Source organism: Ursus arctos, unplaced genomic scaffold (assembly GCF_023065955.2).
Source record: "Ursus arctos isolate Adak ecotype North America unplaced genomic scaffold, UrsArc2.0 scaffold_3, whole genome shotgun sequence".
In the NCBI taxonomy this organism is placed as follows: domain Eukaryota; kingdom Metazoa; phylum Chordata; class Mammalia; order Carnivora; family Ursidae; genus Ursus; species Ursus arctos.
This window is the reverse complement of record NW_026622985.1, coordinates 73,435,243-73,458,624: the sequence shown is the minus strand read 5'-3', so window position 1 is coordinate 73,458,624 and position 23,382 is coordinate 73,435,243. Positions and strand designations below refer to the sequence as shown.

General features: G+C 40.4%; 1 protein-coding gene across 6 annotated transcripts in view; it reads left to right on the top strand.

Annotated features, from left to right (window-relative positions):
• The window catches only part of TSPAN12 (tetraspanin 12), a 62,466-nt gene extending 40,213 nt beyond the window's left edge, over window positions 1–22,253 (top strand). For 4 of the 6 annotated variants that reach the window (XM_026510082.4, XM_026510090.4, XM_026510115.4 and 1 more), the window contains 2 exons: window positions 3,807–3,950; window positions 20,642–22,253. In XM_026510082.4, the coding sequence (XP_026365867.1) occupies window positions 3,807–3,950; window positions 20,642–20,947 (450 nt within the window). In that variant the 3' untranslated portion in view covers window positions 20,948–22,253. Of the gene's footprint in view, window positions 1–3,806; window positions 3,951–11,398; window positions 11,547–20,641 lie in introns of all 6 variants that reach the window. The other 2 variants (XM_044387877.3, XM_057304195.1) reach the window with 1 other exon arrangement.
• Window positions 22,254–23,382: the final 1,129 nt, after the last annotated feature.

Sequence of the window (23,382 nt, the reverse complement as noted above, 5' to 3'; positions counted from 1 at the left end):
GAGTGTTTCTTGATAAATATCCAAGTTTTATTTGAATAGATAATTTTTCGTGACTTTTAGAGCTGTCTTTATTTTAAACAGTTAAAACATTTTTTTTTAATACTGGCTCTTGTTTGGGAATTAAACATCAGTCTATCATTAAAAGTATGAGCTTTCTAGTCAGAAAGATCTTGGTTCAAATCCTGGCTCTGCTGCTTACTATTCCACGAGCTTCTATAATTTACTTAGCTTCCTTCAGCCTCAGTCTGCTCATCTGTGAAACAGGGATAATGCAAGTACTTGCCTCCTCGGGTTGTTGAGAAGATTAAATGGGACCATGAGTTTGATCTCATCTAGCTTGTGGTTATTGACTGTAGCGTTCTAAAGCGTAGGTGCTTTTTGATTTTCTTACCTAACTTGCATATAGCCCACTCATCTTCTCAAACACGGACTCTATGTAGATGTTTAAGATCTGGTGACTTACAGTTCACCTCTGGTCTTGCTTCAAATCAAGCTCCTCTCCCAAGCAGTTTCCTTGTGATTGGAGATTCCCGGGTGACCAAGTATACCTATTTCCTTTCCTTTTGTTTTGAGCTGGGCCACAAGGCCTGTGAGAGCCGGTGTCTTACGGGATGGATATCCGCCCCTCTGCTCAGTGACTCTGTCTGGGATATGGGCAGAGGATAATCTCCAAATCTGGCTCTTTGTGTTACAGTTGTTGAGATGGTGAAAATTATCATTGTGACACAGATTTCCTATTTATTTAAATGCTTCCTGGCTTTGTTTGTTTACTGTTCATTTGTACTAAAAACAACATGAAGGGAAAATAGGTGAGATGTTAGGGAATTTATAGTAAGCTGTGGTCAGCTACTGTCCTGGGTGGAAGCTGCCTCTTTATTTTCTGGGATTTCTGTAGTAGACCATGATAATCCACGTTAAAAAAACAAAGCAAATTTTTCGAGGGGCTCCATCTTGATAGACAATGTATAGCGTTGCAAATGGTAGTACATATGTTTTTAGCTTTATTGCATGGTAAGTTCCCTCCTCCATATCATAAGCCTATTTCATTACACAAGGAGGGGGAAGAGCTCTGGGCACCTGAAAGAGTTTTTAAAAGCCCCCTGTGTTAGTTTGTCAGGGCTGTGGCCATAATAAACTACAAACTGGGCGGCTGAAACAAAACATCGGCTCACAATTTGGGAAGCTAGACGTCTGAGATCAAGGTGTGCAGGGTTGGTTTCTTCAGAGGCCTTTCTCCTGGCTTATAGACAGCAGTCTTCTCCCTGTGTCTTCACATCGTCTTCCTTTTATATGTGTCTATGTTCAAATTTTTTCTTTTTATAAGGACATCCGTCATATGGAATTAGAGCCCGCCCTTGCGACCTTGTTTTAATTTAATTACCTCTGTAAAGATCCTATCTCCAAACATGGTCACATTCTGGGGGTTAGAATTTCCACATGCATTTTGGGAGGGGGAGAACAGAGTTCATCCCACAACACCCTGCTCCCAAAATAAATTGTAGAGCTAAAAGTGACATCATCAGGCCCCCGTTGTCCTGACGACTCCTTCAGTGTAGTTCTGGGCACGAACCTCAGTGTAGAGGACTCTCACATAAGCCCTAGGGATCTTTCTTTAATATCTTTTTAAAAAACTGATTTTTAAAAATGTATTTCCTTACTTATTTTAACTTCACAGTTGGAGAACAAGCTTTGGAATAAATAGGCCGTGCCACACGCTAGTCTATGGGCTCCACAAGTTATTTGACCTGTGAAAACTTCACTTGCTTTGTAGGTAAAATGGTGGTGGTATTTTCCAATTTGACATGACGCTAGCAAGAGTGGCTTTATCTCATAATGTGATTTTAAAGGAGGTGGGAAACCTGCAAGGAGGTCTAGACCACAGTTATGTGTGAGGCATAATGGTGGGTTCGTGTAGGGGAGTTTTAGGGAAAATTTCACTACCAATCTAGTATCTTCTGTTGACAAAGAAAAACAACTATGTAAAAAGAGAGAAATAGTTCAGCGACTTATTAAAATAAAAAAAATATTTGGCACTGAACATGGTATGCTTAAGTTATTTGGAAAAGTCATTTCTGTGGAGCACCTCATTTCCTGACAAGGCCAGATAAATGGGCTGTTCTATTGTGGATGGAGTTTGAGTTCCAAGAACTGTACTTTTGTCATCAACATAGAAAAACACATGTCCTTAGGAAATGAGAGAAGTAGGTTTTCTCTGAGTGCAAGGACTTGAAAAGCCTGGCTTGGAAATGTAGTAGTTTATGATTTTTAGAAAGTGAAGTCTTTTTTACTACATATGTTTTCTATGGATATTCAATGACTTATGTAAAATGCATGATGTCAAATTATGTGTGAGTTAATGTGTGATGTTTATGGCATATCTGTAGCTTTTAGAACAAGTTTACAAAAGGAAAATACTAAAAATACAAAAAATGTTTCTCCGAAAATTTTAGTATTACTCATAACATCAGTAATTCATCATTTATAATACTCTTAAGATGGTTTTTTCTTTTTAAAAATTAGATATTTAGGGAAATGACAAATGTAAAATCATTTTTAGTATTTTCTTTGTTTCATTTTACACAAGAAGTTCAGAATGCTCCGTAGTTGATTTTAGTTGGATTTTGAAATGGTGGATTGTGATATTTTATGATACGGTGTTAATCCTGGACACAGATTGGTCTGTTGGGCTACATAATTTGCAGAGCCAGTCACTCTTGGCAAAGTTCTTCTCGGTGATTGCCCAGAGTCCTTGTTTTTGACTATATGGAAGAGTAACTCCCTCTACCCAAGCGCAGAAAATTATCATAGTTAATTATTCTGAATCTAATCTACATATGTCCTTAAGCAGTGTTTCTAAACTTTGACCAGAGAAAGTTTTTGCTAAAACTTGGTGGAATGAGACAAAAAAAAAAAAAAAAACAAGAAAAGACAGCATAGTTTTTCTTAAATCCAATTTTATTCAAGCTAAAGGCACATCATTTCTTCTGAGATTGTGGTGAGAGAATATGATACTTTATTTCAAGACTCCCATTCAACTAAATAAAAATGTGTTGGCCAAACCTGTGTTTATATCTCAAACATTTTTTAAAAAGATTTTTATTTATTTATTTGATAGAGAGAGACAGCCAGCGAGAAAGGGAACACACGCAGGGGGAGTGGGAGAGGAAGGCTCCAGTGGAGGAGCCCGATGTGGGGCTCGATCCCAGCACTCTGGGATCACTCCCTGAGCCGAAGACAGACGCTTAACGACTGAGCCACCCAGGCGCCCCTATATCTCAAACATTTTTTGAAAATTTACTGGTTAATGAAGTCAAGTTGGGTAATTTTTGTGATGTGTGCTTTTGGTCAACAACTCTTTCTCCAGAGATTACTAAAACTTTTCATTTAATTTTTGAATTTTTTAAGCAGCTAAATTGGTAACGAGATGATACACAAATAGATTGGTCAACTATTCTTTCGTGGCTAGAAGTTTAATGATAACTATAGTCTTCTAGTTAATTGTTTCGTTACTGTGCATATTGAGTCTGTTGCTATCTGATCACTTGTAGAGGACTGCACAGTTGGGGAGAGACTCGGTCATGCCTCATCCGGTTTCTCGGGTTATGAGCATTATTGTTCAGAATTGTTCCGTGATGGAGTCCTTCACTGCATTTCTTTGTCAATATAGAATGTACACGTATCGTTAGGTGATGACAGAAGTGAGTTTAGCTCTGGGTACAAAAATTTAAGAAATCTAACGCTTAATCTTCTGTAAGTTAAGAAAATATTTGTGTAGTTTCTGAGCCTGACCAGTCATTCTTTTGCAGTTTAAGTGCTGTGGAGTGGTGTACTTCACTGACTGGCTGGAAATGACAGAGATGGACTGGCCCCCGGATTCCTGTTGTGTTAGGGAATTCCCAGGATGTTCCAAACAGGCCCACCAGGAAGATCTCAGCGACCTTTATCAAGAGGTATGGCCATACGTGGTGAACGTATCATGCATACGAGTTTTCTTATAATGACTTTTAAGTAAAGAATCAACAACTTGGCAATGAAATTTGCCTCTTCTAAATATAAAGGCCCTTAAAGTTTTTCTCTGGTATGTGGAGAAACAGGAGAAAGCTAAAAATCAATATAAAAATCTGACCATTATCACATGTTAACAAAGCAAATTGGGAAAGACTAGGTTTAGAATCAGTTGGCTTTTAAACTGTATCGTCTAGAACCAATTTCTGTTGCGTCCTAGGGATCCTTTAAAAACAGATCCACCCAGGGTGTGGAAAGAACTCTGGATATTCGGGAAGACAGGGTTTGGAGTTCCCAAACAGGATATGTATTTTAGGGCCTCCACGTAGACTAAAACATATGTAGGAAAAAAAATAATAAATCCCACTCTCCAGGGAAAACGCTGTCCTCTACTCTTCAGTTCCCCCTACTGGCTAATGATCAGCGATGTTAGTTTTAGTTGGCAGGTTTAATGGAGTTGAATGCTCACTGGGTTTAAAATCAATCATCACATGCCCAAGAAAGTTGCATGTCTGTGTTTTCTAGGAGAATTTATCCGAATCATCAGTTATTCCTTTATTAGCAGAAGTTTTCCTATTCCTTCATTTTTGGTGGTGGTTTTCGAACTTTGTTAGCAGCGGAATCTTAATTCAAATTAAAATCTAGAACTACACCATCCAGTAGAGTGGCCAATAGCTACATGTGGCTATTAAAATTAAAATTAAATTAAATTAAAATGTCATTTCCTTAGTTGAAATAGCTACATTTCAGACGCTTAAAGGCCACTTGAGACTAGCAGCTTCTGTATTAGACAATGCAGATATAAGACATTTCCACATTGCAGAAAATTTTATTGCAGTCTTGATCTAGAATGGAAGCTCAAAATGTAAATCAGATGGAGGGGGAGCTGCTCGGGCTGAGGGGCTGGGATCATTTCCCAGAAACATCTAGTCAAGCATCTGGGTATCAGACAACGCTATTGAAAACCTCTGGCTTACCATAAAGTAGCGACTCATACTATTCATAATATATCATCCATACGTGTGCATACACACACACACACACACACACGTACATAATACAGCTCTATAAGGATGAAACTTTAAAACAGAATGTCATGATTTATAAAACACGCATTTATATGTATATGTATTTCAAGATGGTTACCTTAGAAGGTTATACATTTTTCCCTAGAAATACTATTATTGTTCAAAACATCTTTTAGGCTGCCAAAGTCAGTTATAGAGATGCACAAAAATCAGGTCCATTAATTTATGGTGTGAACTATTGGGAAAAGATGGTAGATTACGTACACGAATGATCCATCATCTTTATATCTTAGATATGAGTAGATTTTGGCTGTTAAAAAATTCATCTCAGAGGACAAGACTATGCCACATGAAGCAGATCCAAAATAAAGTGCTTTGGGCTCTGCAGACATGCCACAGAGAAGTGCGCCAAGGACTTTTTTTTGAGACTCAGAGCTGTATTACTTTCCTAGGGCTCTGCTGTAACAAAGTACCACAGAGTGAGTGACTTAAACAGCAGGTATTTATTGCTTCATGGTTCTGAAGGCTCGAAGGCTTGAGATCAAGGTGTCAGCAAGCTTGGCTCCTTCTGAGGGGGGTGAGGGAGACTCTGAGCCCGTCTCTCCGCTTCTCATGGCTTCATGGCAATCTTGGGTGTTCCTTGGTTGGAGAAGCATCACCCGATCTCTGCCTCATCTTCACATGGAATTCTCCCTGTTCGTGTGTATCTCCAGATTTCACCTTGTTCATAAGGACACCAGAGTGCTTTAGGGACCCACCCTTCTTCAGGACGACTTCGTCTTAACCAATTATATCTGCAATGAGTCTATTTTCAAATAAGATCACATTTTGAGATTCTGGGGATTAGGACATTTGGAGGACATACATTTGGAGGGAACACAACTCAACAAAAATTGTTGAAACAACTCAATTACTCAGGTTGTTTATTTGAAAAGATAATCAAAGAATTATTGGGTCAATGTCTCGGAACTCTCCGTGATTATGCTACATCTTTCTTTCTGGGTGAAAGTTTGAAGTAAGGATGATTAACTAACAAGTTTAACAGTTAAAGCTGTTCATTCCATAAAACAGAAAACAGTACCGAACATTTCCAAGATATCATTAAATGCAAACATAATTGTGGATTTTCAAATACATTATAACTCACTACTAGGTTTTAAAGACACAGAGGATTACAGCATAGATGTAAGTATAGACGTGAATTGAAACCTTTCCAACTTTCCTAGTGCGAACTTCTGTTAGTTTTTAGGAGTGGCAAGTCAATATGGGAAATCACTGGGCTACACCACCATATATAATAATCTCTACCTTCTTTAGGGATTAATACTGTTAATATGATTATAACCAACATTGATCATAAGAATGGCAAAACATGAATCCATTTATCAGATCTTCCCATAAAGTCTGAATATGGGCAGAGTCACTTCAATTGAACTTTGTTTAGTTGAAAAGCGTTCAGTTGAACATTTGATAAAATTTTCTTGCTGTAAAAATGCAATCCATTTTTACTAGTTTGTCTTAGATTATTTCCACTAGTAGTATTTATCATGGAATGCCTTACTTTCAGGCTGTCTATAAAATCTTGTTGCATGAATTTTGAGATTGAAAGTAGCCACACGATTGTGCAAGTGCAAGTTGAGGAACCAGATTACTTGAAAGGCTTTTTCATATTTTCATCAAAAGACTTTCAGTAGCAAGCTGGCATTGTCAGTTACGAGATGTTCTTTAGACAGACTTCCTGCAGAGATAGAGGTTCATTATATCAGACTAAATCTGCTCTTACATTTTATAATTAATAACAGATGCTGGTATTGGTAATGATATAGTGCATAATTATATGCATAGTTGACTTACAAAAGTGGATCACTTAGTAGCTTTATGGCACAAGTACAATTAAATCCATCATTAAAAATAGGACTTAGTTCCACTTTGCCCTGGAGAACATATGTTTCCTAATTGAAGAGTGCCCACACACCATGCACCTGGAAGATGAGGGGTCTAACAGGGTCCCCAAGAGAGGGACAGCAGACACCATGCACCTGGAAGATGAGGGGTCTAACAGGGAGGAACAAGAGAGGGACAGCAGAAGGTATTTACTTTGCTTGTTCCGAAGTAGCAAATACTAAGGGGAGATATTTTAGATGTCTTCAAATATTTCAAAGTTCCTCATTCAGAACAGGAACTAGACTTACTCATTGTTGCTCCAAGGGCCAGACATTACAGAAAGGAAATTTTGAATCAATACAAGGAAGACCTTGCTCATCAAAATCCGTCCAATTGTGACACAGGTTCTCTTGTAAAATAATGAGTGTCTCATCACTAAAAATATGAAAGTCAAGGTCAGATAACCATGTCATTGGCGGGTAGGATGGGTTTTTAAATTAAGAGTGGATCTGGACTAGATGAACTCCAAGGTCCCTTCTATCTTTCATATTCTGTAAGCTCAGAGATAAGAACTGGCTTTCTTCCTGCAATCTTTCTTCAGTAGTCTGAAATCAAGGAAATAAATCATTCGCAACCATCTGGTGGCCTGCATGGTCCCTGACCCAATAATATTTTATGACACACTTGAAACCTGTGAAAAATGACAGAGCAAAAATATAGCGACAATTGCACATTTTAGAAACCTTCCCATCAGAGGTACTGTCGGATGTGGTACACATGTTCTCCAGTGCCTGTAATGAACTACACACTTGGATAAAGCATAGATGTAAGAATCACAGATGAAAGTATTGCTGATCATCAGTTTGGTTCCATCACATTTATTAAGTCAAAATGTGATGTGAGTGCCTCCTGGGCTCTGGGTGCTTTCGTTAATGCTGAGCATATAGCAGAGAATGTTGCCGGCAAAAATCTCTCCTGTATAACTTATATTCTAGTTAGGACTATAGACATTTAGCAAGATAAAAGCCGCAATAAAGAATAATTCCAGGAAGTGGTAAAAGCATTTTGAAGACTCTAAATAGGGTCGTGTGCTGGAGAATGGCTTTATTGGCGAGGGAGCTACTTAGGATGGTTAGGAGTGGTTAGGAACCCGCTCTTTGAGGAAGTGACATTTGAACTGAGAGCGATTGATGGGAAGGATGCAGCCATGCAAAGATCCGCTGAAGACTTTTTTTTTTTACCCTAAGAAACTATAAGTCCACAACCCACCCAGGGCTAGTCGAGACCAGTGATTACTGACTGCTTACTACCTAGTTCTTTGGGATTGTTTGTGTAACGACACTCTCGAAATACTAGGTGCGTGACCTGACCTCAGCAAAACATCAGACACCAAGTTGAAGTTGGTAGAATACAGGACTGGGATGCGTCTCTTTCTTCTCTCACTTGCTGAGTTTTCTACCATATCGTTACTAAAGTTCTCTGTCTAGACCTGATCTGGAGAAACAAAACAAAACAAAACAAAACAAAACAGAGAGACAGAAAAATAAAGAAAGGCTAGCAGAGAAAAAGGCTTTGCAGAGAGGGACTCCCAGTCTCTTGCCCGTGGACCTATGCTCTTGTGGGACGGGCTTCAAGGGAAAGGTGATATTGCTGAAATTGTTTTCAATATTTTATATGCGTTTTTTTCCGTGACTAGCGTCCATAGCTTTCATCAGCTTTTCTGGGGGTTTCATACCTAAAAGTGTGAAGAACCACAGTTGTAGAGATAGTTGAGTGTTTGCTACCCCAGGTATGAAATGAAGCATAAACATCTCCTCCGAGGGACTGAAATGCCATTTTCCTCCTCTGTATGCCGCTTCAAGGAGAGTACATGGAAGTAAACAGGTGCACGACAGGCCCTACTTCAAATAGACCACGTCAAAACGTAAAACAAAGAGGAACAGAGAGTATAGTAAAGTGTACCCCCATAGACAAATTTCTTTGTTTTGTAGTTAGAAGAAAGACCGCTATGAAAAGATATTGACTGCTCCTTCAGAAAGGTAGTAGTCACAGCAGTTCATACGAGGGCTGGACAGAGAGACGGTTTCCACACAGCTGAGTGCCTTCGGAACACTTTCCTTTCAGACCCTTAGTCTTTATAGGTTCCATGTGGTGTTGGGTTTGAATAGCAAATAGTCTTTAGGATTCCCTTGGTGACAAGTAATTTTGCCCCAAACCATTTCTGCCTCTTTAAAGTGGTTCTTTGTTTCTTCTCTGAGTAACAGAAAACATCTACAAACAGCGTGATAGGGAAGGGCAGGGGCTGGAAGTGAAGGGATGAGATCTCTCTGAGCCTTGGTTTACAGGAGGAGGGACCCAGATGGTGACAAGTATGTATAGGTCTGCAGTGCTCACAGGAGGTACGTGGACATATAGGGAGGCTCCCCCGCCTCATCCCAGTTAGAGGTGGGGCAGCTCACAGTGAACCATGTGGGACGGTTCATTTTTTGTGCGGGCGCGTCCAAGAGCACAAGCAGAAGGGGCAGAGGGAGAGAGAGAGAGAATCTCAGGCCAACTCCCTGCACTGAGTGCAGAGCCCCCCCCCCCGCGGGGCTCGATCTCAGGATGGTGAGATCACAATCTGAGCTGAAACCAAGAGTCAGACGCTTACCGGACTGCACCATGCAGGTGCCCCTCGGATGGTCCGTTTTAAGTTTTTGTTCTCTCTGTTGTGTGTTATCTACTATGCGAGCTGAGGGTCATGAATTCATGCTGTCCTCCCTCACAGGTTGGAGGTCTGTTCCTCCTTATCTCCTTGGTACCCTGCTGTTGTTGGCAAATGGTACTGGCTTTATAGTCTACGCCCCTTTTTTTTTCCTGGGCAACATCTCAGCCCTCAACACTTTCTGTTAACACTCTTCTCCTGTTAACAGTTAGAGAGCTGAGTCAATACTATATATCTGTTTCGACTAATAGAAACAACTTTGATTTTTATAATTTTGACACACGACATCCTAAACATAAATATTTCCTTAGCAATTCTCTGCGGTAGATGCATGACAGAAGGTTGTAGATACAAAAGAAGTTGGTGGGAGATAGGGGTATGGCTTTCTGGCAAGTTCTACATAGTGATGAGATTGATTTTTTTTTTCAAAGATTTTATTTATTTATTTATTTGACAGAGGGAGAGAGGCATCAAGAGAGGGAACACAAACAGGGGGAGTGGGAGAGGGAGATGCAGGCTTCCCGCTGTGCAGGGAGCCCGATGCGGGGCTCGATCCCCGAACAATGGGATCATGACCAGAGCTGAAGGTGACGCTTAACGACTGAGCCACCCAGGTGCCCCAAGAGATTGATTATTTTTCTCCCAGGTTACCCGGCTCTTAAATTACTAGTAGGATTCTTCTTATGACCAAGTAAATCACCACACACACACACACACACACACACACACACACACACACAAATGAGGGGAGAGTGTTGAAGGGGAAGTGCAGGGCAGGACTCAAGAGGTCACAGTTTAGGCCCCCGGCCAGGTGCTGGCCAGTTGCATTAACATAAAGTTAGGCAAGTCTGCATAGTAAGGATCTGCACATCAGTGGCTAGCATAAGAGACAGGAATTAGATGAACCTAAATTGGGCACAAGAAGGAGCCAGACACAAGGTAGGCAATCTTTAATTACCATTGCGTTTATGTTTGACATGCGCAATGTGGGAACTTAGAGGGGCTTGTCATTCGTTGAGATGAACCGGGGTAGACACACGCAGCAAATATTTGGGTGGCATGGGGCCGAAAAGGGCACTGCAAGCAAAAGGTCCGTGGTGCAAAGTTGGAGCTGGAAGCTCAGCGGATTAGGGGGCGCGAGGAGGGCCTCCTGGCAGGGCTGGACAGGGCTGGACGGGGCTGGACAGGGCTGGACGGGGCTGGACAGGGCAGGCACTACGTTAGGAAGAGCCTGACTATCCTGCTACCGCATGCATTTTATGCTAACGTCTGTGAGTAGTTCTCCAAACAGAAAGGCAAGCACGTTCACAAATTTGAGGCATGATTATGAAAGGAAGGCTTAGCACTGAGTAGTCGTGGGATTCTGATTTATTCATAATGAAACTCCGTTCTCAGATATGCACACAGAGCCTCCTGCCCGGATAGTAATCGGTCAGCAGCTTTCAGGCTCAGTGGTTATTTAGATGGAATATCCCCAAGAAGTTCCCTTCTCGGGGTTCTTTTATATGAAGTCAAAGACACTCCCTCCTGCCTCTCGGCAGACTCCATTATCTCCTCAGCAACTGTCAGTGGGGGTCGGGTCGACTCTGACTCGGGGTGATGTCTGTTTTATCACCCAGAGCCCTGCAGGACCAGTTTGTGCTTGGTAGGGGGAAAATACCTTTCATCTTTGGGCTTTGCTTGATCTAATCGGGCTCCGAACGTTCTGCCAGTTTTGCTGCAGGTATACAAGTGTATTCTTTTCTTTCCCTCTCTTTCTGACATCGCTCCATTGTAGGTTTCCTGTTACCTATTCACGGTTCCACATCTCTTCTCGTCCTCTGTTAAGGAAGACTTGCAAATGTTGCCTTTAGAGTTTTTACACAGAAGAAAGCCATTACAATATTTTGGCCCGAAAGAAGCCCTGCACGAAGTAACAGTTTCAGGTGTGTGCTTCAAAATCGTTATGTGGGCATTGCGAAGCAGAGCGCAGGTGAAGGCTGGGTCTCCAGGCAGGGAGCAGGGGTGGGAAACTGCTGCAGGTGAGCCATGTGAGCCATCAGACGACACTCCGTAGACCTCATTCAGTTAGACAGGTGGATTTTGTGTGGACTGCACAGGGAAAGCACTCGTTCCAAACGCAGTGACTTGAATAAGGTGGGAGTCTATTTTTCTCTCATGAAGAGGTAGAGGGGCCAGGCTGCCGGGCACCTGTGCTGCATGGGTTCCTCCAGGGACCCAGGATAGTGAGACAGCTTCGTCTTTTTTTAATAGTCTTCCAAACTTGCCCCTGTTTTGCTCCAGTTCCAGTCAGTGGGAAGAAGAAGGGCATAGGAAGAACACCCAACGTGTTCAGTGCTACATTCATCACCTCTGCTCCCATTCCATCAGCAAGGGCTCACTTGGCCCTGCTTAGCTGCAAGGGAGGCTGGGAAGTGTGGTCTCTGGCTGGGAGGCTGTGTTCCCACAGACAACACTGATTACTGTGCAGAAGTGGAGAACAGACTGGAGCAGGTGGGGGGACTAGCAGTTTACAGGTATTGTCAGTGTAGATGAGGCAATGAATGCATGGGGGGAGACGAGGTCACACAAAGAGATGGTGTGATGTCTGCGGCAGAGGACAAAGTCAGGGGACAGCGCCACGGAAGGACAGAGGGGAGACCCACCTATTGGAGACAGAGGAGAAATGGAAAGCAGTGTCCTAGAAGTCAAGGAAGGAGAGGTCTTTAGGAATGAGTTTCCTTAGTGAGGAAGCATGGTTCAGAGGTTAAGACTAGGCTCCAAAGCCAGACTCTGGAGGTTAAATCTTCGCCCTGCCCCTTACTAGCTGTGTGACCTTGGTCAAGGTTTTCACGTCTCTGTTTCATTTTTCTCAGCTGCAAAATGCGTATAACCAAATTACCCCTGTCAGCCTCCTTTGGAAAGTGAGTTAACATCTGTAAAGCCCTTAGAACAGGGCCTGTTTACAGTAAATCCCAGGAGTGGAGGGGAGTCATAGCTGAGAAGTAAAGTAAATTAGGGACTGGAAAGTACACCTTGGATTTTTCAAATAAGATACACGTTGGTACAGCTCTGTAAACATGCATGACCTTATTGAAGTCCTAAACTATTTCTACTAAGGCACAGTATTGTTATCTCCATTTTACAGGTAAGAAAAGTGAGGCACAAAGAGGCTAAGTGATCTAACCCCGTGTAATAGCTTGTCAATGACTGAGTTCAGACCTATTTGATTCCAAAGCCCATATTTTTAGACACAAAGATTTTGAGATGTGGAATAACACGGTGAGGAACAAGCTGAGTGTTTGCAGCTTCTTTTTCACTTGTGAACCTCAATGTCTTTATTTGTGTAATGAGATAATAAGAGTACCTACCTCATTCTAGTAGTACAAAGATACATCGGGCTTCTTAATGAGAAACACTTAGCAAACCACTTGGCACATAATCAACATTAATCTTCAATGTATGGTGGTAGCTGATGACAGCAATGACAATAATTGTGATATATTAATGTATTTATTAAAGTAAATAGAACAATTAACGATCTATGATTAGATTTTTAACTAGCCAAATTGCACCCAGTTTTGCGAGTCAATACAGGAAAAGTATGCATTTTCTAGTTATATACGTTTGTGCTGGCTGAAAGTAGATTTTTAGGTCAAGGTTTGGGAACTTCACGTGGTTTCCCACTTCGCTTGTTTTAACACCTTCCTGCTTCTTACAGACGAAATTTAGGTGGCCAAAGGGCCCAATGAGAGACAGTTTGAAGGAGCAGCTTGTAAACTTGCTTCTGCTCCCTGGGTCTGGGAGCGCCCACTGCTGGAGCTCGCCCCACACACCAGAGCAGCACTGGCTGCGTTTTCTGACTCTAGAGTCTCTTTACAACCACATCTTTTTGAAAAATGAAAGATGTTCCGTAGATGCAGTCTTTTAAATTGGTGATTCTGTCTCTCCGATGGGGATATTGTGAGAATTAAACAAGATATAAGGGACTGTCATTAGGAAATAGGAAGACTTGGGGCACCTGGGTGGCTTATCAGTTAAGTGTCTGCCTTCGGCTCAGGTCACGATCTCAGGGTCCTGGGGTCGAGCCCGTCATCTGCTTCTCGCTCTCTCTTTGCCCCTCCCCACTGCTCTTGCTCTCTCTCTGCTGTCTCTTTCTCTCAAAAATGAATGAATGAATGAATGAATAAATAAATAAATATAAAATCTTTTAAAAAAGAAATAGGAAGACTTTTTCTACTGAATTTCCTATGCATGGGTTTGGTTAGCCTTAGTCTTAAGAGAACAAAAAGTCCTATAGTGAATTTTATTACTTGCTATTTAATGTTTTTTTAAAAGAAACATTTCTTTCCTGGCAGCATTTATGATTATCGGTGGAGAACATTTGATGCAACCTGTGTAAAGCTCATGGACCCATTAACTGCATTCAGGTTTTTTTATTTTAGAAGAAATAAGGCTGAAGATGATATATCTGTACCTGATAATTAACACAGTCATTTCAAACTTGAGAGTCATGTTTATTACCAAACATCCATTAGAAAAATATGAATACTGGCGTGTATTGGCACCTAGGTTTTATTTATACTTTATCTTCATAAGCTGATTAGAAGTCTGCCTAATTTTTTTATGTGGCCTGTGAATATTGAATACTGAAAAGCCGACGGGTTCTTCCAATGTTAGAAAATCATTTTGGAGATAGATCAGAGCATAAGTTCAAGTATATCATTTCCTCAAGTGAAATGAGGAATCCTGACATGCCTTCCAATAGATTCTAGGAAATGTAGGGATTAGTGATTTTTTTCTCTGATAAAAAAGTAGTTATTATTTACAGTTAATAGTTGACCAGAATTTTAATATTTCAGTGAGTAAACTAGGTTAGCCATTATGCTTATTCAGACCTTTGAATTTTCTGAAGTTATTAATGTAGGACTAACATAGCTTTATTTAGGAAGAAAAATATTCAAGATAAATCAACTTAGAGTACTTTATTTTGAGAAAGCAAATAAGTATAATTCAGTTCTTTCCACTTCTGCATAAAACCCCCATTGTGAAATGGAATGCAGTTTTGAACTTTAACATTTCTGTTTCCTCTTTGACTCACTCAACAGAAATGTTTGTTTATGCAACCGAGTCTCTATGAATAGTACAATAGGGTAGATAGAGACACATCTGTATTTTTTTCTCTAGACCTGGTGTCTTGTTTTTCAACAAAAGTTTCCAAGTTTCGCTGGAAAGTGTAAACCTCATGCATGATTATCTGACTGTCTGAAAATAAGCTCCCAACTTGTGTTCAGATTGAATTCCTTCAATGAGGATGCTGTGGAATGAACCCTCAGCCCGGGAGCTGTTTCTGTGAAGAGTTGAGAGTGGCTGAGGAGGACAGGGCTTCTATACAGTGCTTACACAGGAATCTGGGAAAATAGTACCCTCAAGAAGAGGAATGTTCTGTTGGAAACTTAATCCCTAACTTTAAGTAATGGTGTAAATGATTCACCGATATTCGGCATGATGCTTGATATGTTACAAGTTGCTACAATGCCTTCTGGGTCAGCATCAAAAAATATTAAATTATGTGCAGTATAGAAAGATTTGTATTTAATGAATTCATTTTTTTTTAAGATTTTATTTATCTATTTGAGAGAGAGAAAGCGGGAGTGAGAGAGAGCAGGAGCAGGGGGAGGGGCAAAGGGAGAGGGAGAAGCAGGCTCCCCACTGCGCAGGGCTCCATCCCAGGACCCTGGGCTCATGACCCGAGCCTAAGGTAGGTAGCCAGCCACTAACTGACTGAGCCACCCAGGCGCCCCTGTATTTAATGAATTCTAATGACAAACCGAAGTCCTAAAACTCTGTCTTGTTTGAGGGGTTATCTATGTACTTTGTAAACGAAATGAGGTAGTGATAGGGCTGACATATTGTTATAAAAAACAAAGATTCTAAGATCTTTGCTTTGAATAAACAACCCTTGCCCATCTCAACGCAGAGATAAACTTTAGGGATCATTCCCGAGATCCGGAAGGAGGCCAGGTCCTGACTATGTGTCACAGGCTACAACCGCATGTCCACACTTCCAGGGAACCTGAAAAGCTTTTTGGCCGGAATCCAAACCTTCAGAACAGCCCTGGTTGTCTTAATATTTTACTGCATTTTCTAGTTTTTTTAAGTTAAAAATCAGTGTTATTTTCAGAGAAACATTGACCAAATCAGCACAATCCAGAAAGAGCTCAGTAGGCTGATGCAGTGTATATATTTAGAAAAGTTGAGGGAATTAGGAATATTTAGTTAGGAGAAGAGAATAGTTCATGGTTTCAGATACGCTCTCCGCCTTATGGAAAAGAGATCACCTGAAAGCAGAACCCGGACCAACACATCTTATTAAGAAGACACGTTCCAATAAGGAAAAGTTGAAGAATTCGTGTTTTCAAGTGTGGACAGGATTGTCTAGTGAGGCAGGGAAATCCTTTCATTAGAAGTGCATTTTCCTTGAAGGCTCTTCTTGTGTGTTTATGAGCCATCCTTTCTTGTTTCTTTGCACATCTTGTAACTTTTGTTATTGTTGTTGAGAACCAGACATTTTAAATAATACAGTGTGGCAGCCCTGGAAATCAGATTCTCCTCCCTCCCCAAAGTTTGCTGTGGTTATTGCTTGCTTGTTCCTTAATAACTTTCCTGAACGGATTCTGTAAACTCTGTGTTCTTTGTCACGTGTGGCCACTGAAGTCTGCTCAGTTAACTTAGGGGTCAGTTAATGAATGAACAGAGATTTCCTTAAGATGCCTGGAACCAGTAAGCCTCGCAGTCTCTGTCAAGGGGGCACAGAGCCTCAAAGTCACCCAGAGGTAAGCGCTTAGTGCCTTCCTGGGTCTTTCCCTAGCATGTACCCAGCCCTGGGCAGACCCCACAAGTATCCCAGAGCTCTGCCAAGGCCCCTGTGGACTTCTCATTCCCCCAGATTTTCTTTTTAAGCTTTTTGACTAGCTCATTGTGTGCAATTATTATGCACTGCCTCAGGCAACCTCAGTGTTCCTCTGGTTGCTTTTGACAAACACCCTCAGGGAAAAGGCTGTTGGGCTGGTGGAGGTCCAATTCAGGTTCAAAGAAAAACAGCCTTGCAAATGAGGTCTTCCAGGGCACCCCGAGATAGGACAAATAATGAAGATTCTCTGAGAATGGGGCTTTGAAGGAGCTCCAATCCTATTCTGTTGCCTCTGGCTTCCAGGCCACTGGTTTTCACCGTAATTATGGGCTGTATGGGATTTTCTAGGCTACTGCAGAGCTGGGGAGAGGGGATGGGAGAGGGGTAATTAAAATGTGGCAGAGAGCGCTGTTCTGACGGAGACTTAGGTACTTTTCTGGATTCATGCTCCTCAGATTGCTACAAGCTTTGGTTATTAGAGGTCCTGTCTCTGCCAGTTTTGCTGATGTCCTGGAAGTGCTTTTTAGCCTTATTTTTAAAGGTTAAAAAGTTGAACTCATTAATTTCCAAAGTCCCCTCCCACTCTAGAACAGTCAGTGAGTATATCCCATCCCCCAAACCATCCTGGATGGTATAATTTACTATACCTTTCTTTATAAATGTGGTTGTTTAAAATATAATTAGAACTGACTTTCCCCAAAGCCAAAATACGAAACACTATAGACTGTAGTTTAGTTATCAGTCTCTGCTTGAATTTACTCACAGATTTGAAAAAGAAACATTACCTTTCCTGTATGTTTTTAAGTTAGAATGAATTAGTCAAAAGGGGTAGGAGATCTATGCCAATAAGAAGAATTATATATCATGAATACACTGCCTCATTCATAATATGGTATCACAAAAGAAGAAGAAGAACTGTCTAGGTAAAATTTAAGTAGCAGTGACTACTGAAAAGGTAAAAATCAAATGATAATTGACTTAAAGCATTTCATAGGATTGAAACATCACTATTTGTATTTCTTGAATGGTTTACATTTAATTCGGAAGTTCATTTTATTATTGCCAGATTATTGATATGTCCATTCTAACTGATCATTTATTTACTTATTAAACATCCATTTTTATTCTTAGTACTGAGAATATCAGTAAGGAATTAACTAAACATAATCTACAGCCATTTTACATCAATTTCTTTTTTCTAAAGATGGATGTGGTGATCTGGTACCGGCAATGAGGTGAAATAATGTATCCATATAGATTAATTTTCCAAATGTTTGGAGCTAAACCTTTTAAATTTCACTGTCTTGAATGTGACCCTTTCCAAACTATATTAAATACCTCTCTGCTTCGTGAGAAGGCTAGTGATCAATGTCTCAGTAGCAAATAATCCTTTTAGATTGTTACTTCACTATCCTGAAGCACACATCAGCCACCGTGGCTCTTATGAGCAAGGGCTGTCGCGTCAATGCCCAGTGGCCAGCACATCAGATCAGAACTGACACCCATTGGACTCTTACCATGTACTAGACCCCACTTTAAGTATTAAGTGTGCTTATTCATTTAATTTTCCCAATATCCCAGGTAGGTAGGCACTATTATTATCTTTTTCAGATGGGAAAACTGAAGCACAGAGAGAGTAACTTGCCCAAAGTCACATAGCTTATAAGTAGGAGAGCAGGGATTTAAAATTCAGAATTCTGGCTCTGTGGTTTAACTATTATTCTATCCTGTGTCATGCAAGGATGCTTGTTAGAATTACACATAAACATAAGAGTGAGTTGGCTCTGATGGACTAGCTGAGTGAAACTCTTTGAAAAGGATCTGAACTTCGGTGAATTTTCCTTGTGACACACAAAATATGTGTGTGCGTGTATGTGTATGCACGCATGTACGTGCATATTTGTGTGTGTACTAAAAAAGCCAGATGGCCAGAGAAGTGATTTTATTAAACCAGTGTTAATTAGTATTACATTTTAAATATTTTAATTTTGCTTTTGGTGAAATCAATGACATTTTGCTAATCTTTTGCTGTTAATTAGCATTACGTGGTTGACCAGAAAAAGCTCTTAAATATATCTATGATTAGTTTTACATGATTTTTTGTTTCTTGAGAATAATGACTTACTGGAGTAAAGTTACTGATCAGTATCTTTGAAAATCTAAGAATTATGTATTATTCATTATTCATTCTTCGCCTCCAATATAACACACATATTAACAAGTGATTCGGTAGTCTTGCTTTCCTTGATTTAGTTGAGTTCTTTGTGGAATCTGGAGAAGAAAACAAGGAAGCAATTTCCTAAGTAATTATCGATTTCCTTTTATTCAAGTAGCTGCCTCAATAGGGTAAGCAGACCGAGTCACTGTTACCAAAAACTCAGAAGAAAAGTGTTGAAAAGTCAAGTTCTTCTTGTTGGGAGTTCATTTTCCATGGGTCTCTTGCATTTCTGCATGCCCTGTGAGTGGAAGCACTGGATGCTTTTGTTTTGGACTATCTTTTCAAGGCTTTTTTTTTTTTTATTGTTAAAGATTTTATTTATTTATTTATTTGAGAGAGAGAGAACGAGGGGGAGGAGGAGCAGAGGGAGAGGGACATGCTGAACTTGGAGTCAGAGAGGGATCTTGATCTCATGACCCTGAGATCATGACCTGAGCCAAAATCAAGAGTGAGACACTTAACTGACTGAGCCACTCAGGTGCCCCTCTTTTCAAGGGTTTTTGCACAGAAAACAGCCTTGAAGGTAGAGCTAGTGTCTCCCTCCAGAGGAAAGGATGGGTTTATTTACTGTCCAGTATAATAAGATAATGTCTTTCTCCAAAGCAAAGACAAGTATGTTTACTGTCCATTATGAAAGATTAGGGTTCCCTAAACTTGAGGTTTCTCTTCCATAATGCAACCCACTGTATCCGCAGGCATGATCCGCTGTCTCCGTGTTGCCCTTGGATCTCGAGGAGCTGGCTCGTACTCTGGCCATTGCTGTTGCTATGAGTAATAACGTCTGGTCTCTGTCTTCTGCCAGAAGTCCATGCAACTGTGACAGGCTAATTTGTTTGCTTCCAAATAGAGTAAAATCTCAAAATCTTCTAAGTTCTTGAAATTTATTATTATAAAATTCTTTCCTAGATTTTCACCTTCATTTAGAATTAGCTTTCCTTTAGAAGAGTGAATTATCATTTCTTTGTTGTGGATTCAATGGAGACATGGAATGTTCTCCAGGCTTTGTTCACTGGAGAAGTGACTTACGACAACTGTTAGTCACATTCTCTCTCCCCCCCTTTGCCCCACTCCTCCCATGATCCTTGGTTATAGTTTTTCTTCCTTTCTTCTCCCCCCCCCTTCTTTCAGAATTCTCTTCTATCACAGGCACTCCTTAGCTTTTTATACTTAAAACTAAACTAACAAAAACCTAACTTTTCATTCAAAGTCAGGTGTCTTTAGCATGTAGGGGAGCTAAAGATTCTTTCAAATGCTTACCTGGTGGAACTAGAACTTGATGTCATGGCAGAAACCCCCCATGTGTATTTCTTCTACAGACAGTGGGCAGAAGTGTGTGTATGTGGGGTTGGGGAAAGGGAAGAGATGGACTTCCACCCACCAGCATATTTCAGCAGTAGACTGGGCAAACATTCCTGGTCCTTGGGGAAAAATCTCTGACCAAATGAGCTATCATCTCACAGTGAATACAAATAATAAATAAGGAAGCATTATTTTTGAAAATTTGGATCAGTCTGTCTATGGCAGCTTTCTGGTTACAACGGCAGAGATGAGCAGTTGCTGTTGAGACCATATGGCCAGCAAAGCCTAAAAGATGGACTGTCTGGCCCTTTACAAAAAAAGTTTACCAACCCCTGCTCTAGTTGTGTTTTATGCCAGTGGCTCTCAATTTCCGGTTGTGAGGAAGACAGAAGAAGGAGAAAGCTCATCAGAATCACCTGGGCAGGCTTTTCAAAAAGGGTTCACCTCCATCTGCCCTCTAGTTCCTCATGGGCGTTCCTGGCTGAGAGTCACCGTGTTCAACTTTTATGATTCAAATCGTTTGGTTCCATTAACTGATATGGATTGTTTGTTTTCATTATTTTGACCTTCTGTAACACCTCCAAAGTAATACTGTGTTATTTCTTTTCCAGGGTTGTGGGAAGAAAATGTATTCCTTCTTGAGAGGAACCAAACAACTGCAGGTGCTAAGGTTTCTGGGAATCTCCATTGGAGTGACACAAATCTTGGCCATGATTCTCACCATTACTCTGCTCTGGGCTCTCTATTATGATAGAAGGGAGCCTGGGACAGACCAAATGATGTCCCTGAAGAATGACACGACGCAGCACCTGTCATGTCACTCAGTAGAACTGTTGAAACCAAGCCTCTCGAGGATCTTTGAACACACGTCTATGGCAAACAGCTTTACTACACACTTTGAGATGGAGGAATTATAGAGAATGTCAAAGGAGGAAACCACAAATTTATTTTATTGGACTTGTGAATTTTTGAGCACACACTTATCTGTTTCAGAAATGGGTAGAAATAAAAATGTTGCCATAAAGGAATGACTAAGCATATAATTTTCTGCCCTTGAAAATAAAGAGGGAAAAGTTCCATTTTATAAGTCACCACCTGGACAAGGGTCGATGCCCTTTATAATGCGGAGGACAGATCTAATACCCACTTTATAGCCTGTATAAGATTTTTACTGAACATGATTATGCTTTGAGGCTTATGCTTTGGCATAGTCTGACCAGCGTCTCTGAATCCATGCAAACACGTTCTGCTACGGTGGGTTTGGAGCCGCAGTAAAGTTTGATCTCCTTCCATCAGCTTGCTAGTGTGTCATGTACCAATGAACTCCGAACACAGGACATTAGGCACTATTAATGAACTGTGTTCCTTGGTGACATATTCTTTTGAGAGTGGGTAGATTATACATAAGAAAACTCTGAAGACTGGTGACTACCTAAATGTGATTTTTTTCTGGTTACTAAAATATTCTTATTACTTACAAGAGCAAGTTTAACACATTGTCTTAAACTGATCAGGGATCTATGTGTATATAACAGTCTGTGTTGAGTCTGTATAATTCAGTAGATTTCAGTTCTTATAATGTTATGAATAACAATTGTGAGTGAAAAGGATAAATTTGTCCTGTATAGCACCATTATTTTTAACCTTTCCTGTTAATAGAGCTTTAAAATTCCATCTTGGGCTTATATTACGTACATAACTGTTAATTTAAATACTTAACCACTAATTTTGAAAAATTGCCTGTGTGATGCATAGGAATCATTATAATTCAGAACGCAGTCAGGTCTCTAGGAAGTATTAACAAGAAAGCTTACACATAATGTAGTTCATTCAGCAAAATCTTGGATGCTACCTTTCTCCTAAACTAAGGCTCTTTTTGACACTCAACACTTTTTAAAATGAGCTTACCTTTGTCTTCTCCAAACAAGAGCAATAGTCCGCAAGTCTGAATATAATTCTACAGAGAATAGTGTTCCTTTTCTCCAACAAAATGCCATGAGAATCATTAAAATAAGTGACAATTTAACCAGAGATAGTCTTCGCTCTATTTCACTGATTAAGATACTGTGGTGAATTACACAGATTATTAAATTTTTTACAAGAGTAAAATATATTTATTTGAAATGGGGAGAGTGCATTTTACTGTATTTTGTGTATTACTTTTATTTCTCAGAAAATGGAAAGAAAATTAAAATGTGTCAATAAATATTTTCTAGAGAGTAATAATTTGTGTCCAATTTTTATACATTATAAGCACTTTTACCACTCAACAGGATTAGCAAGGGGAAGAAATGACCGAGTAAAGTAACAATAATGATTTCCAAACTCTGGAACTAATCTGTAAGAGGATGTATCCTCAGTGAGAAAAGACGAAAAGATGCCCATTTACTTTTCAGGTTTGTTTTTGAGCTGAATGATAAATAATGTGGCTATTTGCTATACTATAAAAATATGCACATTCATGCTAGTTTATCTTCTCAATGTTTTCACATCCCAGTCTCTTAAAGTAATTTTTAGAAGAAAATGAGTCGAGGGGCGCCTGGGTGGCTCAGTCGTTAAGCGTCTGCCTTCGGCTCAGGGTGTGATCCCAGAGTCCTGGGATCGAGCCCCATGTCAGGCTCCTCCACTGGGAGCCTGCTTCTTCCTCTCCCACTCCCCCTGCTTGTGTTCCCTCTCTCGCTGGCTGTCTCTATCTCTGTCGAATAAATAAATAAAATCTTTAAAAAAAAAAGAAAATGAGTCTAAAAAATGCAATATTTGAAATCAACTGCCAGATTTTATCTCTTCCATAGATTGAATTGAAAACTGAGTAAATCCTTTCCTCAATCAGAACCAAAAGCATCCCTTTTTATAATTTCCTCAACACCCACTTCCCCATAACTTCACCTAAAATTGAGACAGCCATGAGTAGTATTTGAATTATTTGGAAAATGGTCAAATTCTCCAAATGCCTGCTTCTTTTTTTTTTTTTTTTTTAGATTTTATTTACTTATTTGACAGAGAGTGAGCGAACACAAGCAGGGGGAGCGGCAGGCAGAGGGAGGGGGAGAAACAGGCTCCCCGCTGAGCAGGGCTTGATCCCAGGACCCCGGAGATCAGGATCCCGGAGATCACGATGGGAGCTGAAGGCAGCCGCTCGACCGACTGAGCCACCCCGGCGCCCCTTGGCGGCCTGCGTTATTTGTTGATGTGTCTCAGGCACAGAAAGAACAAACATGTATGGACCGCAGTTTAAAAAATCCTCACATTATGAATAAAAGTCAATTTCTACATTTTTAGACTTCAGACATTTTGCTCTAGCGCCTGGTTCGGTACTCTAGGTCAGCCAGCATAGATTCAGGCCGCCACCTAC